Below are 23,579 nucleotides of genomic sequence, written 5' to 3'. Positions count from 1 at the left end.
GACCAAAGTTCTGCAGTGGCTGAGGAACTAGCATTGGTTCCTTGGTGGAATAAATACAACCTTAGAATCTTGTGGAAGTCAGACCAGCAGTTTGGACTCAGGTGATCACTGTTCAGGGGAGCCCAGGGATTGTGTCTGAACTTTTCGAGAACCTACCTCAACAAAGACCTTGAGATCCTAGAGGCAGAATTTAGGCAGACCCCAGGGCTTTGTGTGGGATCCATAAATCAGAATGGCTCGGGGCTGAACCATCCAGGCAAATTCTACAGGTCACTCTACACAGACAATCTCATCTACAGGACAACGTTCTTGAGTATCTCTTTAGCACCTGCACATTGTGGCTACTACTATATCACCTCACAGAGTTACACAGGCCCTCCATGTTTCAATTCTTGACTGCATAAAAAAGTACCCTCAAGACTGAACAGGAAGTATTGGTGAGCCCTCTGAACTTAAGGCCATGAGAACTAAGGGTCAAAGCCATGTAAAACCTGTGCAGGCCTTAATCTCCAGTTTGGAGTCTCCACCCTAAAGCATGATAAGTGTATTTTCTTGTACCCACATGCCATATTAATGGCTTGTCTGTTAAAAATGTTTTTAATGAGTTTTACAACTTTCACTTCAAGAATTGTTATCTTAATTAGATGACAGAGTATATCATTGTTGAAACTGTGTGATAGATACATGGAAATTCATTCTTTCTTCTTTTGTGCATATGTTAAAATTCCTATAGTAAAAAGTTAAAGTTTAAAAAATTAAGTCCAGGGGGAGTGGTAGGGAGAAAGAGAAGAAACAAAGAAAAGTTTGAAGGATAGGCCATTAATAACGATGGAAATTCAGGAAAGAATGGTGTCCTGGAAGTCATGAGAAGAAACTTTTTCATGGTGGAGAGAGCTCCTGACACTTCAGAAGCTCCTGATACTTCATATCTTGCTATACAGAAACAACCAGTTATGTCTTGGGATCAAAATCCAAAGCAATCAAATAGAAATCATAGTGAAGAGGAAAGAAGGGGGAAAACAATGGAGAGGGGAAAAAGAAGAAGATAAAGGATATAGAAGAGAAATTGGAAGAAGAACAAGAGAAGGACTAGAAAAAGAAGAAAAAATGTAAATGAGGGAAAATATACAGAGAAAAGATTAGTGGACACTCTCTGGACAACATTTACATTAAACAAATGCCCCACTAAAGGAGATAGCCTATAGCTTGCATTTGATTTTTTTTTCAAATAAGTTTTCTTTTCTTTATTTTTTATTTTATTAGTTTCAGGTGTACAAGACAAGGTAATACTTTGACATTCATCATTTATATCCCTCACACTGTGAATTTAATGTGACAGAATAAACGGATAAATCAATGTTTGTTTTTAAAAAGAGAAGAAATTCAATAAAGACATATATGAGAATAAATATAAGAAAAAGCACAAGAGATTGAAAGGAATTAAGAAAACAACATCAATATTTTTAATAGCTGTATATAGTATTTTTATATATTATTTATATATGTTTATGAACAAATTTTTATGCATTACCTCACTTGATTGTCACTCTAAACTATAAATGAGGAAACTGGGAAATAATGTAATTTAATCAAGTAGCGGTTCCTAAATGTCTAACCCTGAATTTGTACTTTTATCTCTCAACTACAAATACTATGTATTTTAAGTTATAACCTGGAAAATATTCTAGGCTATATCAAGTTGTGTTCCATATGTAATGTTTACATACTCCCAATTTTCTCTATAAAAATTCCTGTTGGAAAAAAATTAAGTCCAACAATATCGTCAGGTTAAACAACCAATAGTAAGGAACTGTTTGAATAAAAGAATTACCCATAAGATGAAATTTTATGCAAACATTTGTAAAATTCTAAATCAGAGTGGTGAGACTGTGCATGGTTTTCATGGGTTTCTTACTTGAGCTTATCTGTGTTTTTCAATTTTAACAAATAACATGTTTTACTCTTGTAATAAGTAAAAATCCAGTAAAGGTCATTTTGATCCTATCAAAAAGAATATCACAAATCATGGAGGAATATATATTTAATGTCCAGCAAAAAGAATCAGTAAGGAAATTGTTAATAAATATGTTTTCTACTTCATATTTTAAAAAATAATAGTAAAATAAAATGAACTATTAAAAGAAATACCTTCAAAATGTGATACCTTAGACCAACAGCCATTTTATTATATCTCATGATGTTGTGGATCCAAAATTTGGACAGGACTCAGTTGATTCTCCTGCTCCTAGTGGCACTCACTGGGCTCACTTAGAGGTACTCATCGGGCAGTTGAACTGGCCTGAAGGGTTCAAGATGGCCTCACTCACACACCTGGGGCCTTGGAAGGGATGGCTGGAAATTTGGACTCAGCTGGGCTCCTTTCCCATTCCTTGTAATTTCAGAGCCTCTACACATGGACTCTCCAACAGAGTAATTCAACCAGCTGCTGAGTTTTCAAGAGTAAATATAGTAGAGGGATGTAACTTGGTCCCAATAGTGAGGAACAGCTTCCCTGATGTCGAAAATGGGGTCATTAGACAAAAGGAGTTGGGGAAGAGGGAGCAATCAGGCAGAGCAATAAGTGCTTTTAGAATAAAGATAGACTCAGGAAAAGTATCTGTAGCTGTCACACATTCTGATAAAAGACTGTGGATAAATATATGTCAATCACATTCAATCTGTGCATGAGAGAAGCTGGCACTGTCATCTTCAGATGTTGAGTAATCACATCTCAACTCTGCTTCCATGTCTTCATTCATATTTAACAGTCTATAGCAATACTAGAAAGAGCATTCAACTGGGAATGTGGAGACAGTCCTAGAGTTTTTCCTTATGTTTAAGGGCCTCGATTTCTTAACCTGTATAATTTTATAATTGGAGTTTATTCATCTCATGAAAACTTAATAAATATTTATTAAACACTTGTGAGAAGCTCAACTTGATGCCCAAATGATCTGACCCATGTCTACTTATTCAGGATCACCTTGTGCCCTTTTCCTCCCCACTAACCACATTCACATATTTTTTGGAATTCGCTGAGCTTTATCTGTCGATGGGGTCTCTCACACATAGCTCCTCTACCTGCAACACTGCTTCTGCACTGTCCCTGCAGCGAGCTCCAGTTATTTTTCTTCCAGTGAGCTTAATTGCCATGTCCTCCTGCCATCCACTCTAAAGTGACCCACCCTATCCTCTGGTGCGTCTCCTATGGTTTGCCTCTCTGCATTCCCCATGGTTTGTATTTATTTTGTAAATGTGTTTGTTTACATGTTTTTTTGTCAGTCCACTCCACTAAACACTGTATTCCATGAAGTGGGAGCTATGACTGTCTTTTCACCATTTTTGGAACACAGAGGTGCCCCCCAAAATATGTATGGGATGGATATTATAGGAGACTCAAAGTAACTTGCAATCTAGTGAGAGGAGGTAAAATGAGGCAGAGTATTAATGTATCTTAAGAGAACCATGAGTGAAGTTCTCTGAAGGTTTTCAAGAGGAATTGAAAGAAAGTCCCAGAAGGCTACCGCATAGGAGTAAGTGGAATATACATAGGAAAGGTAGAAGGAGCCATAGCCAGAGGACCTCATTCACCATTTGAGGAGTCTGAATTTTATTATTTGTTGTTGTTGTTGTTTTGTTGTTTTGTTTTTGTTTGTTTCAGGTGTACAAAATAATGTAATAGTTAGACATTTACACCCCTCACAAAATGATAACCCTTTCCCCAATCTACTACCCTTCTGATATAATACACAGCTGTTACAATTCCACTGACTCTATTTCCTATGCTATACTCCACATCCTGAGACTATACATATATATATATATATATATATATATATATATATATATATATATATATATATATATATATATAAAATTATAGTTGACATTCATTGTTATTTAGCTTCAGCTTCAGGTGTACACTGCAGTGGTCAGGCATTTACACCATGAAGTACACTCCCTAATAAGACAAGTGTGCATCAAATACCCTACAAAATCTCTGAATTTCATTCTTAATGCAACAGAATACGCTGATGAGTTTGAGCAGTGGAGGGACATAGTCTGGTTGTATACAGGTGACTCTGGATGCTGTCTAGTGATTGAAAGGGCAAGATTGGACACAAGAGGTTCTGAAGGTATCCAGGAGAGCGATCAGATCACATTGTTGGTGGAGGAGACAGCGAAAGTGAAGAGAGGTAGACAGATTCAAAACAGATTTGGGAAGAGAATACAGGAATTAATGATGAATTAGATGTGGGAGGGTGAAAACAAGAGAGGGCTCAAGAATCATTCAAGGTTCTGGGCTAAGTTACTATTGGATGGAAATGTGCTAGATAGGAAAGATTAGGTGGCAAAAGGAAGAGAATATATTTGCAAGAGGGAAATCTGAAAGGGAATAAGCACCAATGACCCTATTATCACATGAGGGAGGGACATTGTTGAGCGTTAAGTCTACACTTCGACTTTCTCAGCCTCTGGACTTCCTCCCTCTGCCCCCACTTCAAAGCTCCTCCCTGTGCATGCAGAACCATCCATTCCATTGTAAGTTCCAAAGGAGGGAATGTTACCCGTGTATCACACCATAGTTGCTCGATAAGCACAAAGTGAACCAAGTTTAATTAACAGATTGACTTGTTCTTAATACTTATTTGTACATAAAGATCTAGTGACTCACTGATTGTTCTTCCTTCCCCAATAACAATCAATCAGAACACTGATTGTTCTTTTTTCCACTGGTTACTAAGTATTCTGGCTTGTTTAATAGATTGCTAAATATGTCTATAAGAGCCAAGTGCAATTCACTGAGAAATGCAGCATTTAGCTATGTGATCCAGAACATTTTTAGTCTGAAAAGAGTCAGCTCTCCCCACAACACTAACTTGTCTGAATACTCCTTCCTACTCCTTCGCTTTGACATGGACACTCCTGGAAACATATACCTTCCCCTCGGCAATTCAGTGGATGATGTGCTAATTCTCCCCTGGACACTGGAGGACACTCTTCACAGTAATCTTTTTCTTCCTTTCCCTCTTTAAATAGGGTAAGCCACAGCATCCCTTTCCCAGGTCCCTTCCTGCATCTGACCATGGCTCTCAACCTAACACAACAACCCTTCTCTTCTGGATCCCAGAGCCTGGGATTTTGCTCGAGCCTGCAAGGGCCAGAGTGGCCAGGACTACGTCAAGAATTGTTTGTAACATGCCACTTTATTCCTTCCTCAAGCACGGCTTCCCTCACCAGGTTCTCTACAAACACAACAATCAGTTAAACTTTATGAATTTGATGCTTAGTAATTTTAAAAATATTATATGGTGGTTTGAGTACAGGCCAGGAATGATTTTGCAATACATAAAACCTCAGGGGAAAATTTAACCAAGTCATGCAGTTAATATTGAAATGATATTAGCACTTTATGGGGAGGGTTAATCTTTTTCAGCATCACATGTTTACTAAATATATACTTTATTTCAGACATTGTGCTGGGCCTTGGGAATACAACAAAGCATAAGAAAATGTCCCTAACTTAAAGGAATTCAGTGTAATGGGAGACCAATTACTTCAGGTGCTATTATGGAAGTATAATGCTGGGAACCCAAAAGGTGGGGAGTAACCAGGTCCATCCGATTGTCAAAGACATTTTATGGGGGAGAGGGCCAGAAAGATAGAAGAGACTTTGATTTTGACTTGATTGCAAATGATTGCAGACCCGAAGGAAAAAAGCCACAACCAATCTTAGCCAAGTATCAGAGGACTAGAAGAGAGCTCCCAGTACGTATAGTTGGCTGTGCTGGTTGTAAGCAAAGCATCAAAGTGCATGGGATTGTGTAAGCAGAACGCCAGCCCAGTAGAGATTGGATGAGGAAGGGTTCCAATCAGTTGAGTTATAACAAAGAGCTCACAGCCTTCCTTCCCGGGCCCCCCCATTTTAAAAAAGTTTTATACCCATTTTTAACTGCTACTTATACTACCATAGGGGAATCATATTATGTTTTAGAGGTGCAAAACTGGTGTTGTGTACTTTTCATGGTTCAATTCAAGTGAACTGACCTGTTAGAAAGCTAGCTATACAGATCTCGAACTCCAGGTAAAGTCTGCGCTTGCAGACCTGTGAGTTAATATCAGCTTACACATGATGGATGACCTCATGGGAATGATTACCCCTTGAAAGTAATAGAATTTAGTCTTTTTTAAAATATATATGACACTGTAAATTAATTATCTTAATAATCTACCAACTTTTTCAAATATTACTTCAAACTGTTTTGATTTAGGTTTCATTTTTCTATCAAATTATCATTGCCCATTATTCAGTTTCATTTTCCCAACTTATAACTCCTCATTCCCCATCTCCACAATTTTTCCTGCTTGACTACTTTATTGAAGACATTTCTTTAACATTTAAAACATTTCATAAAGTGGCCAAAGAGTAAAGCTTAAGGAAATAAGAAGTTGTGAAAGGTCCAGGGTGTTACACAGTGCCAGTCAGACTGATGCGTGCAGTTCTTACCAGGCACTCATTGTGAATCTGTGATAACCTGGAGACACAAAGGTGAACAGGATATAGTAGCTGCCGTCAAAGAGCTTATAAGAGGAAGAGTCGAGTTCTAAAGAAATAATAATAATAAACATTGTGACAAGTACAGTAATCTAAACTGTCACAGTTTACTCTGGGAGCAACAAGAGGTGCTTGACCCTAAATCGGAACCTCTGGTTAAGTCCCCACCAAGTAACCCTATATTAGGCTCTATAGACAATATAAGAAAGCAAGAGGCTAATTGAGTCATGAAAATAGGATATTCACACATGAACATAATTATTGAAATCAAAAGGCAGTGTTCAGAGTTCTCCAGGATACAGAACCAGGAGGACAGGTAGATCATTAGCTTGATAGAAGATAGATGGATGATAGATGATAGATGGATGGATGGATGGATGGATGGATGGATGGATGGATGGATGGATGGACGGATGGATAGATAGAATATAGAGCTGTATTTCAAGGAATTGTCTCTAGTAATCATGGGGACTGGCAAATGTGACATCCGTAGGGCAGGCCCTGGAAACTCTCCAGTAAGAGTTGATGCTCCAGTCTTGAGACAGGATTTCTTCTTCCTCAGGGAAATCCCAATTTTGCATTTGAAGACATTTCAACTGAGTGAATGAGGCCCACCTTTGCTTAGAGTCAAAGTGATCGCTCTGGAGAACACACCAAAGGTGTAGCTGGACAACTTTTGCTAAAGATATGCAGGTGTATGACACATGTATCCAATCAGCCGTCTCAGCAGCAACCAGGAGCAGAGATGCTGTTATCCAGTAAAGACGTGTGGAGGGTTCTTGAGAGCTTGGACCCAGTGAATTATACAGGAGACTGACTAGTTTTTAAGAACTTTATACACCAGAAGTGTTGCCATCCTGGACTGGAAGGCACAGAGAATGGACAAAAGGATGAAAGCATGACTCTGAAGACAGTGCCGTAGATGCAAAGACCAGGGCTGAGCAGGCCCCCTTGGGCAATGAAGGTATGGCTGCTGCACCAGCTGGACCAGAGCAGAGCAGCTTGCTCCTGCCCAGAGATCCAAGATCCCTCTGATTGGGACTTTGATGACAAATGTAAAGTGTCTTTCAAGATTATGGAGGAGGCTTAGAGGAAACTGACACTGATTTGAATTTAGATTTTACTCTTAGTGATAGCAAGATTTTTTTTTTCTCTAGAGCATCTGAGTGATTATGTGACTGAATACTATACAATTTCCTTAAAGATAATTCAAAATAATATATGAAATATGTATTATTTATATCACATAGGGAGCAAATATGAATCGATATTAAAATATTAAGAGTTGTTATCAGACTTTAATTTTCCTGTTTTCTTAGTTTCATTTTCTAGAATAAATTTATATTTTGTAATGAGAACAAAATGAGGCAAATCTGTTACACTATATTGATTGAGGGTGTTTTTGTTTTGTTTTGTTTTTTTGTTTGTTTGTTTTTTGGTATCAGGCCCATTAGAGTATTAGTGTGGAAAGAACGGTGACTTGATCCAGAAGCCCTGTTATGTAGATTTATTGCTGCCTCTCAAAACTTGGGCCTTGGGCAGCCTCGCAAGCTCTCTAAGGCTATTTCCTGACCTACACACCTCACAAAGTAGGTGTAATAATCAACTGAGATTATTTATGAAGACGCTGCAATTCTCAGTATTAATGTCAGGAGTGATTATTGGAAAAACAATTCTAATGATCAGTTTCATATACACAAGTACTATGCATTTGTGTCTTTTTATCAAATAGGTATTTTACAGTATGGAAACTGTCGATGATCTTACAAAACATAATTTATATTGGATCATGATAAAGCAGCACATTTATGTAGGATCTTGTAAAAATCCCCAAGAGACTACAAATGTTTACATATAAGTGAAGTATACTATGTATCTAAAACTATTTGATAAATTATTTTAAATCAAAGAGGTTGTGTTTGGTGAAAGGATGTAACCAATAAATGCTGACATTTTGAACAGAGAAAAAAAAACAAGCCAATTGATTGTAAATGTTAACCACATCGACAAAATGCCTTCAAAGCAACACCCAGATTAGTGTTTGAAAAACTGAGTACTATAGCCTAGCTAAGATGACACCTAAAATAACCATCACAGGCAATATATGCTAATTGCCAGATTCATGGTACCTGAAGCTTGAAATATCAAATGGATTTGATGGTAAAATGCATAGCAATACACATATTCACTTCCACTAACCCCCATGTCCTGTCCCCACCCACCACGCTGCGCCCCCCATGTTTCCTCAGCCCACATTTAATTCTACCTAAACTTACACAAAAATGCAATATCTGCCATTTCTATTCCTCCTTTGACTGCTCTTTCCTCTGTTGCAACATTCCTTTTTAAATGCCAGCTTTTAGAAGTCAAGACACAGACTCATGTTGTCTTTCCCAGGCCATTATATTTTAGAAGTATGTATGTGTTCTGTCACGTGAAGCTCTTCTTGTGCATAGAAAACGTGGATAGGGGTTATAAGGACACATGGGTGAAAACAGTGCCACTTACCATACTGAGTCATTTATTCCTTAACAACAATAGAACTGTTTCTATTTCATTATCAAAAGAATATTTGACTTTCAAAACTTGCATTATGAGATGGCAGTCTGATCTTGTTTTACTCTGGAAACATGGCCAGATCATAATATTTATAATATTATAGCTGCCGCCTACCACAATGTATCTTTACGTTTGCTTCTAGCTTGTTCATAATTTGTTAAAGAGCCCCTTTTATTCAGCTTGCTAACACAGAAATGAAATCTAAGTTTTCTTTCACACCATTTTTCTTAAATGTTTATAGAAATTATGGTATGTGCATGCATACCTGTGTTCATACACATGATATTTCTGTGTGTCAGAATGTGTGTGTGTGTGTACAATTTTTTGCAGAGGTTGTGTCATTGATTTTCCAGATTTAATGTCATCAAGATAAAAATAAGAATTGCCATATTTAACCTTAGCAATAAAACTTCTGCCAAGCATTGCAATCTAGCTTTTTGGCTCTTACTGCTAAGATTTCTGTCTTCACATTTATGTTTCCTGTTATTTCCTGTATTAATTCAGAAAAATGTAAAGGGTAGCTATTAAAAGATATCGGAAAAGTAAGTGAATTTGCTACTCAGCGGAAAGAATGTCTGATGTTTAGCTTTCTTCTCCTAAGCAATCATTTGTTTCTCAACCTGCAAAATGAATTTTGAAACAATGCCACATTATGCCACAAAATATTAATAGGTACAATTAATACATCGATATATATTTGATTCTATCATCCTTCATTCCTTTATGCCATTCTTCTTTTAATCTGCTGTGACAGTTCTGTAATGGAACCCCAGAAATACGACTCTTGGGGCAAGCTATCCTACTAATCATCAATATAACATTGTATGTTGTCCAGCAGGTAAGTGTTCCTGTTTTGTCAGCAGGGACAATATTCTGTAAAATTTCTATCCAGAGAAAATGCTTTCCAAGATTTGTTTACAAGGAATAATACTGTATTGGAATGCTGAGTTCAATCATGACAAGGTTTTGTATTTTGTTTTTCTCTGCTGAGCAGGTTGTCATTTTATTAACTACTGGACAGAATTGTTGAAGTGATCCAATTATATAAGATATATATATATATATATATATATATATATATGCTTTACACCATCGTTCATTATTGATTTATAATTCCTTAGCTATAATGGCATCTGCAAACCACCTCTAGGATTATATAACAATGGTCATTTTGGGGATCCTTGGCTTGAATTAGTATTCCCAGTGAAATAATGAATGGTTAGCTATATATATTCCATCATGAACAATATTATAAACAGATCCATTAAACAAACCAGTTATTATTCCAAACTGGCACTCAGCAGTGATTGTCATTCGGAAAAAAACATTAACAAATGTTTTCAGGATATCCAAGAGGGGCAAGCCAGCTGCCTTTAAAAAATATTTGTACAGGTCTGTATCAATTTATCTCTGATAGCATATGCCAGTCCAGTTATCAAGAAAAAGCCAACTCTCCCAGCTTGATACAAATCCACCAGTTTGGAGCATTAAGCGCATTTTGCCTGATCCTGGAAAGTCATATTTTTCTTTTATGAACAAAGGACTATATGTTTTGGTGTACTGTAACATAGTTACGGGTATGGTCTTCCTTGCTAATGGCACGCAATCTATTAAATCTATGCATTGTGTATTATATATGTTACAGCAAGCATTTTATGGTAAACCATTACAGGCTGTAAATACTTTATAATTACTACGAACACAGAAAACTGAAAACATCCTTTTGAGGTATAGCTGTCCCTTCAATTCTATGACTACACAAGAAAACTTTATGTTGTTATATTTTACCTTCCATTTACAACATTTATCAATTCTTGTGAAATTCATAGACATTAGCCAGATTTGTTGTCTATTAGCATATTTTAACATACTTGTAAACATAAAGACAAATCTACATTATTTCAGAATGTTGTTATTTATCCAGAACATACTTCATTTATTATCAAGAAACATATACCACGGGTGCCTAAAAAATGTATACAAGTGGACACTTTGGTCAAAGTTGCTCAAACAGTAGTTCACCATAATCAGAAGAGTCTGGACACTGATGGTAACCACTTTGAGCACCTCTTGTAATTGCAGAAGTCAAATGCGACTTTTGTTATTGGTATATATTGAGTATTACAATTTTAATACAGTTCTCCTTTCTTAAAATGTGTATACATTTTTTGACACCCTCTGTACTGTACTAGTTATACAGTATTATAAAAAAAGGGTTATACCTTAATTGTAGAAAAGATCTGACTGTCCCAGAATGGATATTTTAAACCTTCCACAACTCTTAGGAAGTTTAAGGGTGACAACCAAGGCCTGCCAAGGTGCCCATCTCTGAGCACTAAGCCTCCAAGTCAGGAAGCCAGCAGTGACTGAACGTTGGAGCTTATTTATAGTTAAGAGAAGTGGACATATACTTTCAGGGATAAGATGAATAAGTTCTGAGGATCTCATGGATAGCGTGGTGACTCTCATGGATAATGCTGTATTGTATAATTGAAATTTCCTAAGAATCCTTTCTTAAAGATTCTTACAAAGAGAAAACAAGAACTATATGAGGTGATAGATGTGTTCATTAACTTGATGGTGGGAATCCTCTCGCAATGTAAACGTCTCTCAAATCATCACGTTGTACATTTCAACTATATTACAATTTTATTTGTCACTTAACCTCATAAAGCTGGAAAAAAAGAAAAACATTAGCTTTCCTTCCACTAGAAAAAATATAACTATTGTTTTATAGTGCTATCACACTCTCATTAGTAATTATAAACAAATCAATCCTGTTTTAGAACAGGAAAAAAGGAATATAAATACCAAAATCGATTTGCTTTCTTGTCACGAATTCATTCATTATCAACTATCAACTAATATATCTTGGATTTTATTTCTCTCCTCTGAAGAAAGGAATTAATTGTTCAATTCTATTCACACCCTGCACTATTGCTTCCCGTATTTCAGACTAGCTCTCCCTGCTTCCTGTTATACTGATAACCTTATGACAGCAATAAGTAAGTAAGCTATTATTTATGTTTGATTATTTATTTAACGTTTTTCCCCTGTTCTTCTGCAAATCATATGAAGAGAGGAACTATATCTGCCCTGTTCAGCAGTGTGTTTCCAGTGCCCAGAACATAAGGAATGGCACCTGGAAGGCATGTGAAAATATATATTGAATCAGTGATTAACACTGAATGCATGCATTTGTGACATGGTTCCAGGTCTCCTCACTTCCTCTCTAGACGACCGAACTCACCACCTTGCAAGTGTTCCTGACCGTAGACCCACCTCACTCTAGTCACTTTCTACCTCACAGCCTCCTTTATCTTTATCTTTTTTTTATTTATATTTTCTTTTATTTATTTATTTTATTTTATTTTATTTTATTTTATTTTTACATCCCTCACACCATGAACCCCCCTCCCCCCATCCACCACCACCCCGACCTCACACCGAGCCATCACATTATACACATAAAATTATAGTTGGCATTCATTAATGTTCAGCCTCTGGTGTACAATGCCATGACCAGGCATCCACAGCATCCCTGAGGTGGTCTCCCAAACAGGACACATGTCCATCGGACACCCAACAAAATCCCCAAACACTATTGAATAAGTTCCCCAAAGTAATTCTCAAAAAACCCTGAGCCTCCTTTATCTTTTTGAAGTGCAGCTCCAACCTTTTCTTTTCACTATTTTACTGTTGAGAAAACTAGGCAGTGAGAGGGGACGTGGCTTGCACAGGATGATGGGACCATACATGACAGTGTCGGATTTTTATTCCAGTGTTCCTGACCACAACTCCTTCCAGTAGATCAAATCACTACTGTTTCCATCCCTCGCTCTGTTCTGCTTCGGTTTTTACCTGTCTTGATCAAGTTCATTGTCCTGTATCTTTCATTCATTCCTTCACTCTTGACACAGTTTCTCTGGGTGAATTGGGTGAATTCAGCCACTAGAGGATGTGCCAATGGATCCTTTTGTACAATACACAGACTTGATTGGTTCGCTCCACTTTTTCTCCCATCCAGTAATTTGCAAGTGCAATGTGGGAGGACAGTAGCAGTCATATGATTGCAGAGATAGGCGGAAGTCAGTGAAGCAATAAACTTACCCCTGCAGATACTTTGTGGAAATATTTCTAAACTGTTTTAGGCTTCCCACTTTCTTAAACAAGGTGTGTTAAAGTCAGAAGGCAGTGAGCTTAAAGTACTAAGCTTCTGTTACTGAGGAAATTCAAGCCTCCTACTCCTCTGGTGCCATGAGAGTAAGAAGTCAGTAGATGCTAAATAAACGTGTCTGTTAGAACTCATAAACACTGGACTGGGACACCAAGGCCAGTGATGATATCTCTTCCAATGGTGTTTACTTAAATAAGAAAAATACCACCTGTTAGGACTGCTATAGAATGGAGAGAGAGCTACCTGGACTGATAATGGTACAGTATGTATTGAATGGAGTTTGAACCTCAGAAGCTCAAAGCTTTAAATGCCCCTAACTTCCTTTCTATTATCCACTAGTTATAGAGAAAGCTCCTCTCCTCCCCCAACCCCACCCGTTCTCCCCTTTGCCCTCACCCCCTGAGTTTAGGACCCAGCCACCATGCAACTATAGGGAAGAAGCAAACCTACCACAATGGTGAAAGTATAGAAAAGTTTTAGCATGATTATGGCAAAGGTCTGACTGTCCCAGATCCCAAGGGAAACCAAGTAGCATTCATGGTTTTGCAGCACCCAGAGCACTATGAATATGGAACCCTGCTTTGTGAGGCTCTCTTTCATTAGCTCCATTCCCCTTGGTCAACAGGTTGACCTGCAAAGAAGGCCCATCTGAAGGTTGATACTGACTCACAAGAGGTGTAGACTCAAGGACAATAGACTGGCTTCAAAATTGAGAAAAGGGACATTTGAATCTAATACAGTCAGAAAGTAATTCCAACGCTACGTAGGATATTTATAGAGTAAGCTTTTTTTTAATTAAGTTATCAATTACCAAAATTGCCCCAATTTTTAAGAAGTCAATATGAAATAAAAATAAAATAGCAATAGTAATGATGGTGACAGGCACATAGCATGTAATATTGGCAGAGTCATTTATAAGCAGTGTATGACTCCTAAACAACAAATAAAATGAGGTTATTTTAGATCATTTAGTAATGTGGTAAGGAATTACAAATTGAAATGTTTGAGAGTTCCTAACTTTAAAAAAAAAAAATCCTAAACTAAGTGCCACTGAATTAAATGTAAATTAGCTTATGATAACAAAAATGTATAGCCTTATGAGAATTCTGAAAGCAAAACTTTAAAAAAGATCTTCTCTACCTACGCCAGAAGATAAAGATCAATATCAATGGTGATAAGTCATGTTACTAGAATGTACCATTGAGATGAAGATGAAAATGACACTTCTGTGTTCTTCCTCCCCAAACCCATAACTCCAATCTAATAATGAGAAAAATATCAAACTCAAATTGATGGGCGTTCTACAAAATGCTTAACCAGTACTCCACAAAACATTCAAGGTCATCAAAAACAAGAAAAGACTCAGATCTACTGCAGCCAAGACAAACCTAAGGATTCATGAAGACCAAATGTAATGTGGGATCCTAGATAGAATCCTGGGGCAAATAAAGGACGTTAAGAAAAAAAAAAAAAAAAAAAAAAAAAACTAAGGAAATCTGAATAAACCATGGACTTTAGTTAATAATAATGTGTTAATATTGGTTCATTAGTTGCAACAAGATATTAACAATACAGGAAACTGGGTGTAGTGTGTATGACAATTCTTTGTACTATACAACTTTTCTGTAAACAAAATTATTCTAAAATAAACATTTTACTGAAAATACATAATAGATATGGTTGAAAAAAATCTTCTGATATAGTATTTGCAGAGGAAGATGCTTTTTAGTTTATAAATTATTTCCATAATTCGTGACAGTTCTCACATCTGCTACTATAAAATTCATTGCAGCTTCTCTGCCTCTTGGGAAAAAATGCATTTAATTATCAGTGAAATTCAACTCCAGCTTGTTATGATGAATGATTTGAACCTGTCAGCTTTTCCCCCTGAAAACAAGAGAGCTGAAATGAAATACAGTTTTCTTCCTCTACTCCCTTCCTTCCACCTGCTTCATTTAATTGATGAAGGTTTGAGCTTTTATTAATCTTTTTGAGCTCTTCTGTGAGATGCAGAGAAAGCTAATATGATATCATTGTATCTAGCTAATGTGTGTGCTTTGTGAAATTGATACACCCTGCCAAGACATAAATTACTTAAGCTTTGATAAATGTGTTGAAATCAGGGAATGTTCAAACAGATAAAGCACAGCAATTCCTCTTTTGCTCCCCTTTTTAAACTCCATTTTGTGCTTGTGGTTAAATGTTTTTGCATTATTATAGTAATATGATGGGGCAACGATAGCAGCGATACCAATACTAGCATAGAGAGCCTCAGCAAGTACAAAATAACCAGGGGGATACAGCCATATGTAGCCATATGTAGAAAACAGCTAACAACTTTGCCTTGAACGGAGTCGTTTGCCAAAAGGTTCAGAACCACCAACAGCCCTCTCCCAGTAGGTGTCTCATGGAAATTGTTTAGGAATGAGGGAACCGCCAGACGCCCTGTACTTTCAGCCCCCTTTGCTGACTCACTTGGTAGGTTGGAATTAAAGATCCCAAACACATTTTGTTGGTAAAGAGAGATCCCGTGTGCCTGTGATCTGGCTCTGACTCAGATGCCAGTGAGACTGGAAACACAAGGAAACATTTGATAGATGCTCTGGAGTGGAGAAGGTTGATTTCTACTCGGTCATGAATGTATCATATGGCACTGAACAAGTTTTTGGATTAACCATAGTCAGTTTCCAGGAGGCTGGAGAATTCATAAAACCCTTTGAAGACAATTCTTGAATAGAAGGCTTGGGACTATCCACTGAACCATGCTAGAGCTGTCAGTCATTGAATGCCTTTTGCCAGATATCTGGCTCAGTAATTTCCATCTTTTCTTTTATGTACTCCTTACAATCAACCAGCAAAGGAGATACAGGTGAAAAAACTGCGATTCATATCAAACACTTAAGTGAGAGGTGATGAGGTAATTGGACACCAAATCCCATGCTTTTTCCACCATGATGATTCCATTTCTGGAGTGTATGGATGAATGAGGAGCAGGAGTATGACTCATCCAACCCTCGTCATCTATGATTAGGTCTTTTGAGGATTAGCATGAGCCTTGTATGACATGGGATCTTATGTCATACAACCATGTATGTAGACCTGGTATGGGAGAGGGTGCTCTCTCAGCAATGATGCATGCATTTTAAGAAAATACTTCAGGGGAAAGACTGAACGAGTTACACCAAAGGGAGAGGAAGTTGGAAGAGGAGGTACAATTGTTAGCTTTTTAAGAAAACTAGAAATATATTTACCCTTTTAAAATTATACACTGATAGTTTTTTTTTTGAGATTTGGCTTTAGAGTTGGAAATCAGTATCTGTGAGAACTGTCTATAGGAGAGTAGAGATCAGGAAGTATTATTTTAAAGTGACAAACAGACGAAGTTCTGCACAGCTTTTCTCAACTTGCTTAAAGTTGTTGTCGAAACAAGTGGGAAATGTAATAGTCTAGGGCAAAGAAAAAAAATTAAAATACATATACATCTACTTTTCATCTAAGGAACTATCAGTGAGTATCTTCATTGAAACAGAGAACAATTATAGATCTGTACTATTAGTTAAATTGTATTATTGTTTTATGTAAGCCAACCTTAAAATCAAGGGCTTTTTGTGCAGGTTTGAACCCAAAAAGTATTGTGTTAGAATATGTTTTTTAGAAATCAAATCCCATTTTAAATTCTCATTTGGAGAATCTGTTTTGAAAAGTTGAAAAGCCCTTCCAAAAAAACAATAATAATCACACCTACTTTATCTGTTTGATAAGCTTAGATTTTTTTAAAACTCATATTTTTTAGGGTGAGTCACATATGTTTGGGTCAAGTTGTTACAACATAAATTACTACAAAGCAAATCTTCAGATTTTTTAAAAGTCTCCGTAAATGGCCATTTTTGTTATTATTATTATCATTGAGTAATCTCAGAACCATCACAACAGAAGTCTTATCTCTAAATAATAAAAGGATCTCATAATTTCCATCTCCTAAAGGGTCTATCACATATTCCAAAGTGTACCAATACCAGTTAACTTATTAAAATACTTTAAGATGCTACATGATTTCAAACTTACTAATCATCGAACGATGTTTATATGGTCAATATTTATAGGTTTTCAATTAACGGAAAAGTAAGGAGACTTGACCAAGTGTTAAACCAAGAAAAATTATTCAGGAGGAAAAAAAATCAGGAAAATGTGTAATGTAAAACAAACATCTTAAGGGAGAAAAAGAGCATGTTGCTAGTGGTAATAGCAGAGATTGTTGTCATACTTGTGAGTGAAAAAATATTTAATCAGCAGCATGGTGTGTGAAGGTAAGAACTGAGATATTTTTAAAAAGCAAGCTAAATGGGGAATTTTTCAGAAGGGATTTACCCTATGAAAGAGAAGAAGGAGAAATATATGGTGATGGAAGGAGAACTGACTCTGGGTGGTGAACACACAATGGGATTTATAGACGATGTAATACACAATTGTACACCTGAAATCTATGTAAATTTACTAACAATTGTCACCCCAATAAATTTAATTAAAAAAAAAAAAAGAAAAGAAAGAGAAGAAGGAAGGCAGAAGTGAGTGAAGAGGTTAGGAAATTGTACCACATAGGAGAGTAGAAATCGGGAAGTAAAGGAAAATACCAGAGATTCCCAGCAAGTGGAAGGTATATCTGTCAGAACTGACCAACAAGGTACATTTCATGAAATACTGGAAACCGGTGAAAAATTGATAACAGGCTCTGGGCAACAAGAATCATAGTCACAGACAAGAGAAATTAGACCTTGATCAGGGAGGGGTTTCTTATCTGCGCACTTGGAACTCTGGCCGGAGACGTTACTTGGGCCCGCTGCATTAGTTCTCCGGATATTCACATTGTAACTGGAGCCGGTACTAACTCCATGGGCTCTTACCAGTTAATCTGAATGAGGTCTGTGCATATCATAATTAAGAATGTTCAAAATCAGAAAGCTAGTTACAATATCAGAAATACTCAGGCTATTTTGAGCCAGAAATCCTGAGTAATAATCCCCTTTTCATGGTGAATAAGAGAGTCTTACAACACCAGGAGAGAAAAAGAAGAATCAACTCAGGATATGTAAGCACACAAGAACAGGTAGTATGGATTTAACTTCTCAGAATAGTAAGAATGTACATCCTATCAATTTGCCCTTCTACCAAACTTCAGTAATTTAAGTAAAGGAAATATAATTTTTAAAAATACTAGACATGAAGAAGAAAAGTCTTCAGGAAATTAATCAAAGGGGCCAATAATTATTATGAACTCCCCCTCCCAAAGCCAAAAAAAAAAAAAAAGGAAAACCCACACATACATTTAAATTCTCGGATTTTCACTCTAAAGTGATCTTGGGGACGAGGTGTAGGTAAAAACAGTTTTCACAAAACTCTATTAGAACTTAAACTTCTAAACTTTTATGAACACGTAAAAGATAATCTCATTAAACTCTACCATGTACTTGAGTGTAATGCTTATAATTCAGGCTAGGTCTTTTGTTTCGTTTTGTTTTGTTTTCCAAAATTGGACAATTGAAAGCAATAATACTTGTAATATTCTGAGACTAGTTTTACCAGGTACTTTGCCAAATATGAAAGTATGGGGAAATAGTACATAAACACAGCCTGACTTCTTTCTCATCCTTTTCATCATGCTGACAGTTTTCCGGAGAATCATTATCAGCATGATTTGTGCTATTAGAGATAAAAGGCTATCTGTGTTTCCACTATAAACCTCTATTTTCCGGACTTTATTACTCATTTATAAATATTCACTCCAGCAATAGTTTCATAGATTATGAGTCAGTCCTTCAAAATCCTTACTGACTTAACTAAATGATTTTTAGATATCATGGGGACTCTTAAACTACTACAAAAATAATGAAAAGAAAAATCAAATGCAGATAAAGTGCTGTGTTTCTGTGCGTATCATTTGAACCAAAATGTTATGTAACCTATAAACCACATGCACATAACTCTTTCTGAGCAATTCTATCTTTCAGGGTGTAATTCAGTTGTAATAAAATGTATTATATCATATATAGTCTAATAATTAATTCAAAACATACATTTCCAATTTATTTGTTTCTCTAAAGGCAACTAAATTTGAAATTATATTTTTCAACTGAAACTTTCTATTACTATTCATGCTCCTTTTTTGTTACAGTTTGAGATGGAATTATGTCGAAAGCCATGAAGTTATATGACATAAGCCTTTGAACATAATATCCTTAATATTTCAAAATATATTTAAGACTTATAAATATCTTACATTCAGATGGTTTCTAGCTCCTTGGGAGAAATGTTCAGCATTCTAGAGTTGTCTTCTACTTAAAAGATCTCACATATTTGATATTTTTATCAAATGGGATACCAAAATATACTACTTCCCCCAATCTGGAAAGACAGAATTATAAAGATTAGGAAACAGAGACTAAAAGCCCATTAAAGTGAAACATTCTTTTTTTCATCTGATCATTCTAATTTTTTGTACTCACAGATTTACACTGCTTGAAATTAAATGCTCATTTTGTTATAGTGTTGAGCCCAGCTGTGTATATGAAACGCTATTTAGCAAGAATCGAAATAATATTGCAAGAATTTTGCTTATGCTTTGGCTTTGTAGTACGCGAGCGCTCAAAGCCTAACCTAAACTTTCTCTTTCTTCTTTCCACACAGTTATTCTGTGACAGTAAAAAAGTGGTGCATGCCACAGAGGGGCTGGATTGGGAAGACAAAGATGCCCCGGGGACATTGGTCGCAAACGTGGTGCACTCAAGGGTCATCAATCCCCTGCGCCTGTTTGTTAAACAGTCCCCAGTCCCAAAGCCCGGACACTTGGCCTATGCGGATAGCATGGAAAACTTCTGGGATTGGCTGGCCAACATCACCGAGGTTCAGGAGCCACTGACGAGAACTAAACGGAGGCCAATAGTAAAAACGGGAAAATTTAAGAAAATGTTTGGATGGGGGGACTTCCATTCCAACATTAAAACTGTTAAACTCAACCTCCTGATCACGGGGAAAATTGTTGACCATGGAAATGGAACCTTCAGTGTTTATTTCCGACATAATTCCACAGGCCTGGGCAATGTTTCTGTGAGTTTGGTACCCCCCTCCAAAGTCGTGGAATTTGAAGTCTCCCCACAGTCTACCTTGGAGACGAAGGAATCCAAATCTTTCAATTGTCGCATTGAGTATGAAAAAACAGATCGGGCGAAGAAGACCGCCCTGTGCAACTTTGACCCGTCCAAGATCTGCTACCAGGAGCAGACTCAGAGCCATGTGTCTTGGCTGTGCTCCAAGCCCTTCAAGGTCATTTGCATTTACATTGCCTTTTACAGTGTTGATTATAAACTCGTGCAAAAAGTCTGTCCTGACTACAATTACCATAGTGAGACTCCATACTTATCTTCTGGCTGAATCTTTCCATGGTGATAAAATGAAGGACGAAGAAACTTTTCATTAGAATGACCAAGAACCAAGCCCAGCTCTTCATTGTAAAGGATCCCGTTTGTTTCTGGCAGTGAACCTTAGTTCCATGTTAGGTTTTCAAATATTTTTTGTGTTTTTTTAAAGAGAAGAAAAAGAAACATCTTTAAATGTGACGTGCTTGTTTTGATCATAAGTATCTTAATCTGAAGAAGCAAACTGTTTATGAAGCCATCACTTCCATGTAGGATGGCTAAGTCCTCAAAATATTGTTTCTCTAAAAGAAGAATCAATGGGAGCAACATATAACAAGAAAGAATCGAATTATGCATGTGATAAACATTGCTCTTGAAATGAGCCTGCCTTGAAATATGTTTTGGAAGGTTACCTTAAAAATAGCAGATTCACTAAAGTAACAGAAAAGATTGTATTTGATAGATGAACCACATTTCTGACATAGAACTGTTTTTTTATTGCTATTTTTTCCCCACATCTGTGCTGTTACTGATATGAGATATTAAGGGGTAAAATTTGTTTCAAAGATCGTGTGTGAAGTTACAGTGCCACAGTAGAATTAAATACATTATTATCTGAGCTAGAGTTGAGGAAATGTGTTTAAAACACTTAACCCTGTGTTGGTCACCTCCCATGATTCTCATCTGAATGGTAATATTGGTGTATTGGGAGAGCAAATCTGGATATAAGTCAGATCATAATGTTTTTAGATTCATTTGCCAAATTCAGTGCTGTGAGATTGTCAAAAATGTCATAAATCTGTATTTACACTATAAGGTGTAACCTCATTCTGTTCATTCGGTAGTGTGATTTTCACAAACGTGTAGAACAACTCTGAAATTGAGAGAAGGTGATTGATTGTTTTTTCGGTTAGAATAGGGGGGGGAAAAATTGAAAGCGGAGGGAGGAATTTCCAGGATTATTGATTCATTATTTATAGCCTCCCAGATTAAGTTCTCCTTGAATTTAGTTAATTGAGTCAGGGATCAAATTCTGTGTGGAAATAGAGTATATTTAAACATTATTAATGATTATCAAGTGCTAATAACCAAGATACCTGACTCACCAGGCTTTTGAAATTACTTACAAATTAATGTTTCTTCACAACTGGTTCCCTCCCTATCTTCTCTGAGGGGGGTGGACAATCATCCTGAATTATAGACCTGGATGATCTTGGCATTAGCAAAAAAAAAAAAGGGTATGGATGACCAGTAAAAACGTTTCCAAAACTTGGAATCATAACTCTTTTTAAAATAGATGTTGACTTTTTCCCGCTTTCTTGTCTGTAAAATATCAGTTAAAGTAAAACATTAAATTGAGGACTGAAGGGGGAAAAAAAACACTCCTAACCAACAAAATCTCTCTTACCACATTGTTCAAAAAGCCAACAGCTCAGCTCTCTATTTTGCATCTGCATTCCTTTCCTTTTACTGCTGATATCCGCACAGTGTTTGGTTTTGTCTTTTGTAAAAAGTATACTAAGCTTAGTGTGTGGTAGTACAGGCTTGAAATTTTTGTTCTGAGTTCACCAGGTTTTTTGTAATTTTGTGATTGATGTGAAACATTTTGAGACATCTTTTTATTTTCATCTAGAAACAAGATTAACATACTATTTGTTGTAAAATATGTGAGAACCATGTATGTATATATACTTAGAATTTTCTGTGTACAGAGAAAGTATGTGTACACATTTCTATGTAAATAAAAAGAATTTGCTAAATCTGTCACAGGACTTCAGGGTTTTTGTTTGGTTTTGTTTTTGTGTTTAGCTGTTCTTGTTTCTTTTCCCCACAAGGGTTATTGTGTGTGTTTTTGTGTGTGTGTGTGTGTGTGTGTGCACGTGCAATATCAACTGAGTATTAAGATTTTCCATATGTACATATTAAACAGAGCAGCTTGACTGGAGATTATAAAGTAGAGTGAAAGGATAATTCATGTAAAGCACTTGGCACATAGCCCAGCATCTAATAAGAACTCTATCAGTATGAGCTGCCATTAGGATTGTTATTATTATTGTTATTCATTATTATTATTATTATTATTATTATTATTAATTACAACACGAAATGTGATTTAAAACTATCTGATGTTCAGAAGTTGAATGATGTAAATATTATATCTAAGCAAAGGGAAAAAAATACTAAATCAGTTTACATGAGTCTTAGATTTTAGTAGGGTTTAAAAAAAAAAAGTTTCCCTAGGCATATTTTTCAATTGGCTTAGAACATATGCCACATATATTTTTAAGTCATAACTTCATTTCAAAGCCTACATAATTGTCAGTAATGGTACTTGGCACAATATAAATCAGATCCCATTTAAACATGCAAATGCACACATTTCTACAAAACTATTTTTGCCTTTGAGTACTGCAGTTGAGGAAAAGGATGTTCATGGAAGCTAATTTTATACCCAGTCACAAACTATTCAAATTCAAAGCAACACACTCTTTGAAAAATTAAAGTTAAACTAATAGATTTTTACACCTGAAACTAATAGAACATTATACATTAGTATACCTCAAGAAAAAAAAATCTTAAAAAAAAAAAAAAAAAAAACTAGCAGAAATTTAATCCTCAGAGAAGTGATGCATCTTCCCAGGGTCTCTCTAGGCCTGCTATTTACTAGAAAACAAAGTAATTTGAAGACCTTTTCTCACCTCAACAGAAACAATCTCTTTACTCATCACCACACAGAATGAAAAAAGAGACCCTATTTCTATGACTAAAAACAATGTGATCACACCAGCCACAGGCTCTGCAAAATGTGTAGAAAGGAAATGAGAGATAGATTCTGTGGACAGCATGCAGTAAAGCAGCAATCGTAAAGAGGAAACAA

The 23,579-nt window shown here is 36.3% G+C and overlaps 1 protein-coding gene across 1 annotated transcript in view; it reads left to right on the top strand.

Moving 5' to 3' along the window:
- Nucleotides 1-22,472, top strand: part of NXPH2 (neurexophilin 2) — a 106,420-nt gene extending 83,948 nt beyond the window's left edge. Inside the window, exon 2 of the mRNA XM_081050566.1 lies at nt 19,974-22,472. Within this exon, the coding sequence (XP_080906692.1) occupies nt 19,974-20,717 (744 nt within the window). The 3' untranslated portion in view covers nt 20,718-22,472. The remainder of the gene's footprint in view (nt 1-19,973) is intronic.
- Nucleotides 22,473-23,579: the final 1,107 nt, after the last annotated feature.

The sequence above is a fragment of the Rhinolophus hipposideros genome (genome assembly GCF_964194185.1).
Source record: "Rhinolophus hipposideros genome assembly, chromosome: 6".
NCBI lineage: Eukaryota > Metazoa > Chordata > Mammalia > Chiroptera > Rhinolophidae > Rhinolophus > Rhinolophus hipposideros.
The sequence above is the reverse complement of the archived record's forward strand: the minus strand, read 5'-3'. Positions and strand labels throughout refer to the sequence as shown.